The sequence below is a fragment of the Rissa tridactyla genome, chromosome 2, assembly GCF_028500815.1.
Source record: "Rissa tridactyla isolate bRisTri1 chromosome 2, bRisTri1.patW.cur.20221130, whole genome shotgun sequence".
Lineage (NCBI taxonomy): Eukaryota > Metazoa > Chordata > Aves > Charadriiformes > Laridae > Rissa > Rissa tridactyla.
The window spans coordinates 56472233-56484983 of NC_071467.1; the positions used below are offsets into that span (position 1 = coordinate 56472233).

The 12751-nt window shown below is 39.7% G+C and overlaps 1 protein-coding gene across 9 annotated transcripts in view; it reads right to left on the reverse strand.

Annotated features, from left to right (window-relative positions):
- Positions 1-356: 356 nt before the first annotated feature.
- PPP4R1 (protein phosphatase 4 regulatory subunit 1) overlaps positions 357-12751 on the reverse strand; it is a 69455-nt gene continuing 57060 nt past the window's right edge. For all 9 annotated transcript variants that reach the window (XM_054189879.1, XM_054189877.1, XM_054189883.1 and 6 more), the window contains 8 exons: positions 11501-11596; positions 10007-10192; positions 8310-8471; positions 7590-7690; positions 4570-4690; positions 4338-4472; positions 3165-3306; positions 357-1451 (listed from right to left, as the gene is read on the reverse strand). In XM_054189879.1, coding sequence (XP_054045854.1) covers positions 1288-1451; positions 3165-3306; positions 4338-4472; positions 4570-4690; positions 7590-7690; positions 8310-8471; positions 10007-10192; positions 11501-11596 — 1107 coding nt within the window. In that variant the 3' untranslated portion in view covers positions 357-1287. The remainder of the gene's footprint in view (positions 1452-3164; positions 3307-4337; positions 4473-4569; positions 4691-7589; positions 7691-8309; positions 8472-10006; positions 10193-11500; positions 11597-12751) is intronic.

Consider the following 12751-nt stretch of genomic DNA (forward strand, 5'->3'; position numbering starts at 1 on the left):
GGAAGACATTGAAAGAGATACCGCATGAGTCATTTTAATGAGAGGAAATGAAAGCAGTCAACAAACTGAAGGCAGACAAAGGGCAGTTTGAGCTCACAGCTTCCTGTAAATCTGGACTACTGAGGTGGATACTCAGGCTCACTTCAGCAAAGATGCCATTTCACACTGGAGTGACAGGTTCCCAAGCACAAGACGGATGCTTGAAAGAGAATCTAGCAAAACCTCAATTACACAAGCCAAAGTATATCCGTGCTGTAGTATATTCCATCTCAAAACACAAAATTCTTCACAATCATTAAGCAAACCCCTTCCCCCTGCAACGCCTGTCAAAAGAGTAAAGAACCAGGAAAAAAAAGGCCACTTAAATTTCAAATTTATTCTTTTAATGTCTTAAAAAGGTCACAAGATTGTTTTCAATCTTATTAATAAATTTTATTTGGACAAGTAGAGAACAACTTGTATCACAACAGCTTTAAACAACATGATTAAAGACTGCAGCACTCCAAGGAGGCTCACAGATATGTACAGTATATGAAGAAAAAAGTTGCACCTCAGAGCTGATCATGATCAAGTTAAAAATACCTGACTTAAAGTACATGTGCTAATAAATTTCCTTTAGGTCATGACCAGCATGAAAATAATTAGGACACAGGTACTCAGCAAAGTTTTCTGCTAATGGGTACAGCAATATGCTGCATTTAAGGATTAAAATCAAATTCTAGTTTAGTGTTAGCACTGAGCCCTTAAGAGAAATCCCAATTTCTACTTTTCCCCATTTACAAACATCAAAGCTATTCCCACTTAAGGGTGTGCCCAGCTGCACACAAATCAAGTCCTTGAATGATAAAAACTTTTAGCGCTAATACTGGAGGTCTTACATCCCGGTATAAATTTGCCTTTCTGGCCATTTCATCTACCAGTTGCTACAGAAAATACTTGCTAAGTTAACTCCTCAGGAGAAACAATGCACGTCGCTGGAAATCACGTCCTTTCTACAATGAAAATGATCTGCCAATTCAAGTTTCATTTGTTCAGGAAGACAGAAGATTTAAGGCTTCGGTGGCAAAAATAATCCTCTGAGCAGTATTTTTCTAAAGTCAAGCTGACACAGGTATGTTTACTTTTTCTTGACTTAAAATCCCTGGTATCAGGTTTAGATAACATCCACCTGTTAAATCTGGCAAGAAATCACTCCTTCCAAAGAGGTTGTCCTAGGATCAACCATTTTAGAAGCATTTGAGGATAGTTTGTTTAAAATTTTTTTAATTATAGCAACATTCAGACTTTTTAATAAGTTGATGAAGCAGTGCTCATGGCATCATCTGCAATTTTGGTACTGGCAGGGTGTATGCTCGCAAAATATTTGACATCATTGTCATCATCCATTTGAAGCGCCATAATTGTTTGCTCCACAGCTTCTTGATGAGAGTTGGCAGAATTTAGAAAATATTCTGTAAGAGAAAATGCACAAGACTTTACAGAAGGAAAAGATGGCAGATACTTCAACGCAAACCTCAGCATACTATCTCAGGAGACAGTGCATGCGTATAGTCAAACTGGAATATCTGAACAGGCACACAATACACTTCTGAATAAACCTATGAATTCGCCTTAAAAAAAAACCCAAAAAACAAACCACAAAACAAAAACCATTCCATGTTTCAGAGCACAGTTGCTCTAACACTGCTGTTAGAACACAGGATTTCCATGGTGCTTAAGTATAAATGTAAGCATGACTCACTCCATGACCAAAGAGGAAAAAAAAAAAAACTGCAAGAGACTCAGCAGTGTGCTTATATTTGTGGTGGAGGGAAGGTACCACAAATCCATGGCCATCCCACTCCATTTCACTGGCAGGCTTGCCTAATAATTATCAAACAGAACTAAGATAACATGAAATGAAAGAGTGGAAGAAGTTCCAACATCTGACAGTTTTCATGAACTACACAATACAAGTTGCATAAAACAGCGTAATTACAAACAGGTCACAGGAAGAGCAATTTAGATCTGAGGTTTAAAAACTTCTGAACTTGTTTTTCAAATCTGCCTTTCATAATCTACCCACCATCCCTAATCATACACACAACATCTTTGAGGTAGGGACTACCTGTATTATAAGGTTACATAGAGGCAATGCAGAATGGAAGTGTGCCATCCAGGTGGAGAACACAAAAATAACGAGGACAACAACAAAAACACCAATATTACATGATAACAGGAAGAACAGTGACAGCATTAGCACAGTTGACAGAGAATAAATGACTGCACATCAGCTGATCCATCTTAACTGTCTACATATGCTTACTCAGAGTCTCCAGCATGCACGAGACAACTCGCAATAGCCTAGTTCTCACTGTGTTGGCACCCTTTGTGTTGTCCAGTGTTTTGAACATTTTGCATTTTTCTTCACACACTCTACACTAGAAAAAGCAGTCTTCAAGCCAGTGTATGGTTTTGAGAAAGAAAGCGTCCATAACTGGATGAAATACTCCAAGTGCGGACACTGCTGGTTTACAAAATAGCATAGTATCTCTATTTTCCTTTGCAGCACTTTGGAATCTAAGCACTGATGACTCTTCTGGCATCTGCTGTGCATTGGGGATGCTTTCCTAAGCGAAGTCTGCAATTTGAAAGTTGCATGTCTAATTTCCCTGAAGAGACTCCAGAGAAACTTTCTTCCCATTGCTACCATAAAACATAAAAAACAAACAGCAGCCATCTCTTCTCTCCCAGTGGGAAAACAGATGGTGGATTTGTATGGAAGGATTTTTCTTCTTTATCCTCATTACACAGAACACCAGAATTTTTTTTAACCAAATGAAAGGCACTGCTCAACAACTCCAGAGTTGCTAGCTGTTCATTTGTGCTTGCTGTGCCCTGATGATGCCTCTACAAACTAGCTTGTTCAGGGAAAAATAGTACAAAAAGAGCAGGCTGGCATAGGAGCAACAACTCTTTTTTCCCCAGCGTGACACAACAGTGGCTCTGATACCACAAGGTTCATGGTTTTATCTCAGCCAAGGTAACATTCCACACACAAGGAGACTGTAAAAACAAGAGCAACCTGCATCTGATGTTGTTTCTTCTTTCCCAGCTGACTATAGGAAAGTGGAGGGACAAAAAGATACACCATCAGCCCATTGCAAATCGTTCTGAGCACTAACCTTTCTCTAAAAGAGTTTGCTTCAATGTTTTTGCAAGCAGGACTCGAACATTTGGAACCCTGTCAGAGGCCAAGTGTAATAAGTGTGGTAACAGATGCACAGCAAACTGGTCCATGGGCAGGCAGTCATCCTCACTGATAGTCTGGCAAGAAGACAGAAACAATTTCATTAGATTTCAGCCCTGTGAGGACAAAATCCCAACGCACAATCAGAGCTGACAGATCTTATTACCTTCATAGCACAAATACAGTGGGTAGTATCCGCAAAGTTTTAAAACACAGTACAATTTTTCTAGCACAGTCATATACAATGAAGCAAGTTGGGGTTGAGGAAATTCAGGGTCAGTTAGAAGCCCAGTTTATTTTGCATGAAGTCTGGCAACTTCCTTATTTTTATTGGTGTTTTGGTTTTTGGGGTTTGTTTTTTTTTTTTTTAGTCACTGTATCATTTGAAAACAGGGAAGAAAAGTAAAATACCTTCCCAATCCTTTTTAAGATTGATTTAGCCTTTGTTTTAACTAGGTACTGTATTAAGAACAAGAATGGCCCATCTCAATAAACATCCATCGTACGGAAACCTGTTTCTCTAAATAAGCTCAAAGCTCACATTTCTCCAAATGCCTCAAAGAACTGTCCCACTTGGGCAGCAGACATGTTCGTTCCCAGTCTACACCTCTGCTACAGCCTCCAAATTTGACCATTTCCTTGGGACCCCAGCTACTTGCAACTCTTCTGCTTATTTTGCTGAGAATACATTGTTTTTGACCAAGCTGTGCTACCTGGCTAAGGAGGTACAGGCAACTCCCAGCACTTGATTTCTAAAGGGTAGCCCAAAAAAGTGGCAGACTGCTTCAGCATATTATAAAAATCTCACTTTGTGCTGAGTGAAAAAGCAGCTTCCCAACTCAGGGATTATTTTGCTATGCATTTGTTTCATATTCAACATCAGATTTGAAAACCTGATGTTAATATGCTAAGCTAAAGATGCATTCAAGCTCACGTAAGGAGCAACACTAAAGAAAGCAACCATGAAACCTATTCCCTTGGAAACAAAGTTCTCAAATATTCATTAGAATAGCGCCAATAGATAGCTAAAGAGTTCCAGCTGCTAATCCCCCCTTCATTCTTAGCACCACTTCCCAAAACTTAAAAGATGAACAAAAAGACATTTTACCTGGCAAATAAAGACAAAAGTTTGCCGACCAGACCATTTGCGGCATCTACAGAACTTTTCAACAAGTTCATTCATGAGGTCTATCACAAAGGTTGATGTTGAAGCCATGTACAGCTTTTTTACCATTTCACTAACCTTGAAGAAATGAGAAGAAAAAAAAATAATATAAAAATTGCTTCTGACCACCAACCCTCAGAAGTTTGAAATCCTAAATTTACTTAAACTGCTTTACCAGCTTGTAAGAAATCCAACGGACAGAAGACACTTTGTCTGCACAAAGGCTGAAAGCGATAGGTCGCAAGTAGTCGTAAATGTCTCTGGCACTGTAGAGATCTAGAAGCAAGATCAGCTGCCTACAGGATGGAAGAAGAACCAAACAGAGTACATTACAATAAGAAGAAAGGTAGCTTTACCTGTGAATATGATATCATATGACAACACTTGCTAAATATGCAATATGGCCATAATAATGTTACTGAAAAATAAAATCTTCTATTTTTCAATGCCATGAGTTTCACTATGGGTCTTTGACTATGACTTGCAAATTTTAAATTGCCACTTATTCACAATAATGGCAAAATGCTACATGAGCTCAAAGAATGAAAAACTAAGGGAGGGGCAAAGGAACCAAGGTTGCATTTACACGGCAGGGATCCCGATATCTGCTACAATGTACGTGCAGCACAGCAACCAGATGTGAATGACACTACAGTGTGCACATACATTTGAATACCTGGTAAATACATCTCACACATATAACACATGTACAGCTACAAAGCAACTACTCTGACTTGGTTTGATAAGTATCCTTGGTCACTTAAGTATGCCGATTTATCAAATTATAAATTTCTACTTCAGAGTATACTGGACAACTAGGGAAACTATCAGTCTTCAGTTTGTAATGAGTTAGGATTTCAGCAGGTTTGCAGACACAAGTATGCGTCATGAATGGTAGAAAGCATATCAAAACAAGTGGCATGACATGTTACAAGCAGACGATTCAACGTCTCCATATCAGCAATAACAGGTGAGCAATTTGTAGATACTAAATCAAAATAGCATTTAAATAGAGCAAAAACATGGCATTATGATCAGTTATTAAACTAGGTCTCTTTAAATTTAATTCCAAAGGTAACACTGTGATTAGTCATTACAATATGCTCATTTCATTATTCCTGCTAGAAAAGCCCTGGTCCCACAGTCGCTCTTCACAGGGCATGTGCTGCAGTCTTGATCATCCTCATGAGTCTTTGCTGAATTTGCTCCAGTTTATCAGCATCTTTCCTGCATTGGTATAGATGCATTACTCCAGATGAGATCTAATGAGTGCTGACCAGCGGGGGCTAATCTATTCCCTTGATACACTGCCTTTGCTCCTGCTGATAAGAGCCCTGGATTACGCTGCCAGGACACACTGCTGGCTCACGTCCAGTTCACTGTCCTCTATGATATCCTGGGTCTTTTCAGCAGAGCTGCTTCCAGGGCAGCCAGTCCTCAGTCTGCCTCACTGTCAGAGGCTCTTCCTTCCCGTGCAGAGGAGTTAGTGTCTCTCCGTTGTCAAATTTCGCAAGCCTCCTGTCAGCCCCTTCCTCCAGCCTGTCTAGGCCCCTCTGGATGGCAGCCCTCCCTTCAAGCACATTGACTGTTCATCCCGTTCTGGTGTCACCAGCACCTCTGATGAGAGTTCACTCTGTCACCCCCCTCCAGGTCATCAATAAAGGTGTTAAAGACGAAAGGTCCCAGAATGCACTTCTGCAGCACCTACAACTATACTCCAGGTAGAGCACAAACTATTACCCACAACCTCCTGAACCCAACCATCCAACGACTTCTACTCATCTAGCTTCCACCCACCCAGTCCAAACCTGGCTACAAGAATATTGTGAGACATGGCATTAAAAGCCTTGCTAAAATGGAGGTGAATGACATTCACCACCCTCTCCTCATACAGAGTCAGTCATTTATTCACAGAAGGGAAGTTGCTGAGATGTGATTTACTCTTGGAAATTCATGCTGACTGTTTTCATGAAGGAGTGCCAGAAATGGTCTCCAAAAGGACCTGCTCCATCATTCCCAGGGCCTGACATAAGGCTGACAAAATTTTAACTTCCCTGATAGTACCCCTCTTCTAAAAGGCTAAAAGCACATCATCTGCCTTTCTGTAGTTCTTGGTGACCTGTCTTCATCTTCACAGCCTTTCAAAGATGATGGTTAATGGCCTCGCTAAGACATGGGCCAGGTCTGTCAGCACCCTCAGTTGCAGCCCGTCTGGTCTGATGGATATACATTGGTTGAGTTCTCAAGCAATCCCTTGGTTGATCCTCAACTACCACTGAAACCTACTTTAAGCATGGAGGCCTGGGAAATCTTGTTAGCACCTCAGCCTTCTTTGTGCGCACCATCACTAAATCATCCACGCCATTCAGCAATGGTCCCATATTTTCCCTGTTAATTCTTTTTGTGCTAAGGTAACAGTACTTGACATCCCTTGCAAGTCTCAGCTCTAGCCGAGCTTTGACTTTCCCAGTATAACCCTACATGCCTGGGCAATGTTTCTGAATTCCTTCTGTGCACCCTGTCCCTGCTTTCACCTCCTGTATAATCTCTGTTTGCACTCAAGCTCAGTCATGAGTTCCTTTCTTAGCCAAACCAGGCTCTTGATACATCTCCTTGTCTTCCTGAGTATCAAGATGGACTATCCTTTCACTTGGAGGATGCTGTCCTTAAAAATCTGCTGGCTTTCCTGAGCAATTTGACCCTTCAGCGTTGCATCCCATAGGAGCCCACCTACCCGTTCCATGAAAAAGCCAAAGTCTGCTCACATGAAGTCCTAGGTCACTACTCTGCTACTTGCTTCCTTTACTCCCCTCAAGTTCTTGATCTCCTCCGTTTCACGGTCATGAATTCAGCCTACTCATCAGACAGAGCAACTTGAATTCAAATTGCTAGAACACTTCTATTGACTTCAACAGCAAGCAGATGTGGTCTTCTCTTTTGGCAGCTTCTTTTTTATGGAAGGGTAATGTTTTCAGCATATGGTGATAGAAAAGACATTCAAGTTCCAACTTGAGCTCTTATAAATGATAGACAACTACTGGGAATTTTTAAGCAAGAGGGACAGGTGGAGGAGGCTAAAGACTATCTGCTACTTAAAAAAATGAAATGAAGAATGTCACTAAGACATTCATTCTATGATTTCAACATCTTTAAATATCCACAACAATAAAAACAAGCACCCAGAAAAATACGTACTCAGCAAGCTCTGCACGGAAACGCCAGTTCCGGCTGTTATCAGTCACTAGGAATTCCTGGAGCTGATAAAGATACTCTCGCCTTTTGTCAAGATGAAGAAGCTGTAACAGTAAATATAAGCTTACAAAGAAATGTAGGCTACCATCATCAGACAGAAAAAAAGCTTTAAAATACAACAAATGAAACACTTGATTTTTTTAAAAATAATAATCTTTAGCAATAGTGTTGCTTTTCTGGGCTAAACCCTATCATGCTTAAGTCTACAGAATCACATGGGACACTACGGAAAGCAAAATCAATCTAGTCTCTGCTTTTACTCTAGGAAACAAGAAGGGTAAGCAGTAAAGATCGTATTGATTTTAAAGGTCTTATGATTTGTGTCTTTCAGCTCCAAAAATGAGGCAGTTAGAGAAAAACTCCTAAAGAAATTTGCGAAGTTGTGCAGAGAGATTAGAGCCATCAAAAAATCTTAATGCTATCCACTGGCACCTATATATTGAATAAAAATGCACAAACCAGGCTCTTCAAAGAAAAGAAAGTATCAGCAACACAGATGTCCTGCAAAATATACTGCAGTATTCAACAGACATCTGGGTTACATCCAGATTTGTATGGATTCCCGCAAAGAGTTATACCAGTGTTATGTTAAAAAGCAAATGCATGCAAAGAAATGAAGCAAAATACATAATTTCACTTGACCAGAGTTGAACACAGACATACCTTCAGAAAGTCATGCAAGTGTTTAAGCACACCTATCCTGACTTCATCTAGATCTTTTAAAAAGCCATTGAAGACAGGAACTAAATCTCCAGCTGTAAGCTGATCTCCAAGGATGACAGCAAGTTCATGTATAGAAAACGCTAGTGTCCGCCGAACCTTCCACTGGAAAGATAAATAAATAAATTTATTTTATTGATGTGTTATCTGAAGTGCTCTATTTTAACTTGAGTTAAAATATCAGTATCCGAGCTGGGTTCCCAGCGAACTACAGTTACAAATACATTCAACGCTATCTCATGTAATAATTGAAAATGAAATGGGAAATTAAAAATAAAAAAGAAAACAGGGAAAAAAAAAAGGCAAAGGAAAGAGAGGAAAAATGATGAGGTATCATTTCTTCCACCTGAATATCAAGGAACCAGGCAAATGAAAGTAATGAAAATATTTTAATTTTCCAGGTGTCAGGAAGGAAGATAGTGCTCCTTGACATCAGTATTCTTCCACACATTACTCTCTGCTTTAAATTTTTTTGCGTAAATTAGTTCCATACTACTACACTCTCACTCATTTTATTTATAAAAACAGAACAGGATACATATCCCACAGTATTTCAGCAGGCATATTTTAGCTTCCATAATAGGTAAAGTTTCACCCACACTGAGTGCCCAGCAGTCCAAGGACCAGTAGAGCTTTTATTCGCCCTAACTTGAGGGGGCATTTTTTTAATGGATTAATTATTTCAAGTAAGTCTTTTTAAAAATAAAATAGCATCTATTCTTTAGCCAGCAGTTTCTAGTTAGCATGAGTACCGTTCTTTTGCCCTGGTTTGGCAATTCAATCTTAATTCAGATTAGACTGGTGATAAACTCTGGACAGTTTTGAACATAGGATAATTTGGTTTTACTAATGTTTTAAATTTATTAGCTGGTTGTTTTTAATGGCTGCAAAAGAGTTTGGAAAACATGAGCAATAGCCATGTACAAAATTACTCACTACATATCACTGAGATCTGCTGCTCTGACACAGCAAGCAGCAAGTTCAAGAGAGGTGAAGTAGCCTGAGAATGTTTAAAAAAAAAAAAGAGCATCTCCAAAAAAGGAAACAAGGGAGGACTGGGAAACAACTCTAAACCAACAGTAAAATGCACAAAGCCACCTCCTTACCACCTGACAAAAAGGAAAATATTTCCAGTATTTCTTTTTAAAATAGCAGTGCTGCACGATGATAGTGATGTTATTCCCTTATGACTAACTGGATGCAGAACCAAAAAGGCCACCGAAAGGCCTGGCAAGAGGGTGACTCACTCAGCTTCAGACATGCCTGCAGGGGCACGTATCTGCTCATGCACAGCAGCGCAGCCCAAGTTTTCATACCTATGAGACTCCCAAGCACTGCCAGAAGATCTCAAGTGAGCAGAGGAAATTGGTGACCTCTCCTCACATTCCCACAGGAGATCTACCTCCCACACAAAGTGCCCCATTTCCTTACTACCTGAGCACCACACACATCCCGTTTCCCAAGACAACAGATACACTTTCATTCATCTTATGAATAACTAATACCAGCAACAGAAAGCTCCACATGAAAAGCAGAGCAACCCAACATCCAGTAAACGAGATAAATCATTATAGAAACTCAGATTATTCATTGTCACCTCATAAAATTCCAGATTATTCACTGCCAGAGCTTGAGCTTACCTGCATGTCAGATGCCAGTGTCTCATAGGTATCTTTCAAACAGTGCCAATTCTGTCTGCCTAATGTAAGTGCCACACCTGGCAGGCTGTAGGCACAGTGCTTGGCAATCTCGGTATCAACTGTTTGTGCGCGAGATGGATCAGTCATTGACAAATACTGATCCAGCAAGGCTTGAGGTACAACATCCTACAGCAAGAAAAGGATAGAGTGTTTACACTATTTTCAATAAATCCTCATAAGGCTTACTAAAATTCCAGGGCACACTATCAGAACATGCTTTTTGCCACAACTATAGAGTATTATTTAATTACAATCTCTTAATAAGAATGCAAAGATTTTGCATTTCATAAGTTCCACCAAGAAGTTCCAAAGAAACAATGACATGACTGGGGGCTATTTGAAAATATACAGACCAATGTAACAGATGAGTGGGTAGATCACTGTCTACTTAGGCAGACCAGGAAATTAAAAGACTACATTCTACCTTTCTACAAACTTTCAGGCTCACAGGCCGTGCAAATTGGCCATTTTAACTCATACATAAAAAATAGGCAGAACAGCAGATGACAAGACTTGCTTAAAAATAATTTTCCTCTTCCTCTCAAAATCTTGGCGAGCAGAAAGCTAAATTAAAATGCCTTGGGGCAGGGGGGTGGGGTGGGCAGAGTATAGCGTGTTCAGTATTGCTTCTGAACTCCCTAAAGGGTCAGCAGGGAGGAAGAGACTTCTTCAGAGGCAGAGATCTCTGGTGAAGACCAATCCTTCTCTCCACTGAGAAACTAAAGCATCTGAACTAAAATTTTGTGAAAACCTCTTTGTGTTGACTTCAACAGTAGCTTTGCTTCGGCTGTTGTCAGTTTATCTCAGGCACTGACTCTACCCAAGGGGGTGCGAAAGAGCATTTCCGTAACACTGCAGCCGAATAGCTCGGCACACACAAAAGCAACAAGAGGGACTGAGGTTCTCACTCAGGGAATCACACTGGTGTAGGGTGGCACACTTAATACTGAACTATGTAACAAAACCATTCTATTCCTTTTTGGGAAAAAAACCCAAAAGAGACAGTTCAAGCTTAATGAACTACTTTCACAGTTTTTCTGCAAAAAGCTGTCATGGGGTGGGGGTGGTTCCACTCAAAACATTTAACAAAAAAATCTTGTTTCCTCAATAACCTAATTTCCGTGACAGGATAGTTTCCATAGAAAATGAAACTAAATGAAAACAAACCCTGGAAGTTTATGACAACTGTTCTCATATCAAAAAATACTGTCATCTTTTACACGTACTTAAATCAGAAGCAACTACTGAATTAAGCCATTATCCCTGGAAACACAAAATAAGTAATTTTAAATTATTCTTAAAGGTTTGTCATATTTTACAGAAACTACATCACATCAGAAGTGACTGAAACGCATACAAGAAATACTTACATAAATAAAAAAAAAATCCACTTATCTGATACATGTAGGAAAAACAGAGACCACTGTCATTTACCTGTACTTTGGATTTTCTTTCTTCTTCAGGGCTAAAACTACTGTTGGTGCTCAAATCTGAATCATTATGAATATAGTGAAGTGTAGAATCCATATTCTATGGAAAATTTAAAAAAAAAAAAGTCACACAAAATATACTCAAGGATTAAACAAAAAACAAATGTCAACATCAAGAAGTGCTGTCCTCACCTCAAGGTCTTTTTCTTAGATTAAAGGAATACAAGTTTTAATATCAAATACAATTTTGTTACAGCCTGAAATCAAAAGGCCTGTAAGATAAATCTTTCTGCTTTCAATTTCAAACACAGACTCCTCTTATCCTGCTCCATTTTGGTTCTTATGGAATGAAAATCACAGGGGAGTAGTACCTTTGAGACTGCATTAAGGAAAATGTAACTAACATATGGGTCACATTGCTTCTCCCCTGAAAGGAAAATGAGAAAACATCTGTAGTGGATTTTATTGGATTTGTTGCTTTGGATTTGTGCTAGAAAAAGGTCAAAACAAAGCTACCCTCACACTTAAGAGTAGAAACTGATGAGACTTACGCTGTTGCTCCTTTCCTAGAGGTGATTATTCTGTAATCTTCTCCACAGATGAGCTTCACCTTATAATACAAAGTCCTAGTGGACCATAGCTCTGACACTAGTCATCACCCGTCTCAGCAGTTCTATTAAAACTGTTTTTAGCAATCATTCAAGCATCCTGGCTACACAGATGGGCCTTGAAGATAAGGACTGAGACTCTGTTTCAGAACACTATCGAGTAGCAGAGGTTTGATACTCTATGATAAACTGTACTGCTGAGGGGATGCTCTGTCGCTTTCTGTATCAGTGGAGATCCCCAAATACAACGGACTTTGCATAATCAACCGTGAATTTCAAGATGTGATGAATATTTGGAAAGTAGATCAGGCTGCTACCTGGTAAAACAGGACAAAGGCATTTTTGCTAGATATGAGTCAAGGTATCTATTCACAGATGCTGCAGGGTGAGCTCTCAGGGTCAACAGAAGCACTGAGAATATGCCTACTCTACCAGCTGTTCAGATCAGTTTGACAATGAGAATTTTCAGCAACCTACAAACTTCTTCAAAGAAGCCTCCAGGATACCATCTGTCTTCCTTGGTTTGACTTCAGACAGTTGCTTTTTCCCGTTCCATGATCTGCTTTCATCTAAGCATTAGGTTGTAATTTTAGTTGCTGAGGTGTAATTACAGGTGATAAAGAACAGGCAGAGCTGTGAGGCAATTG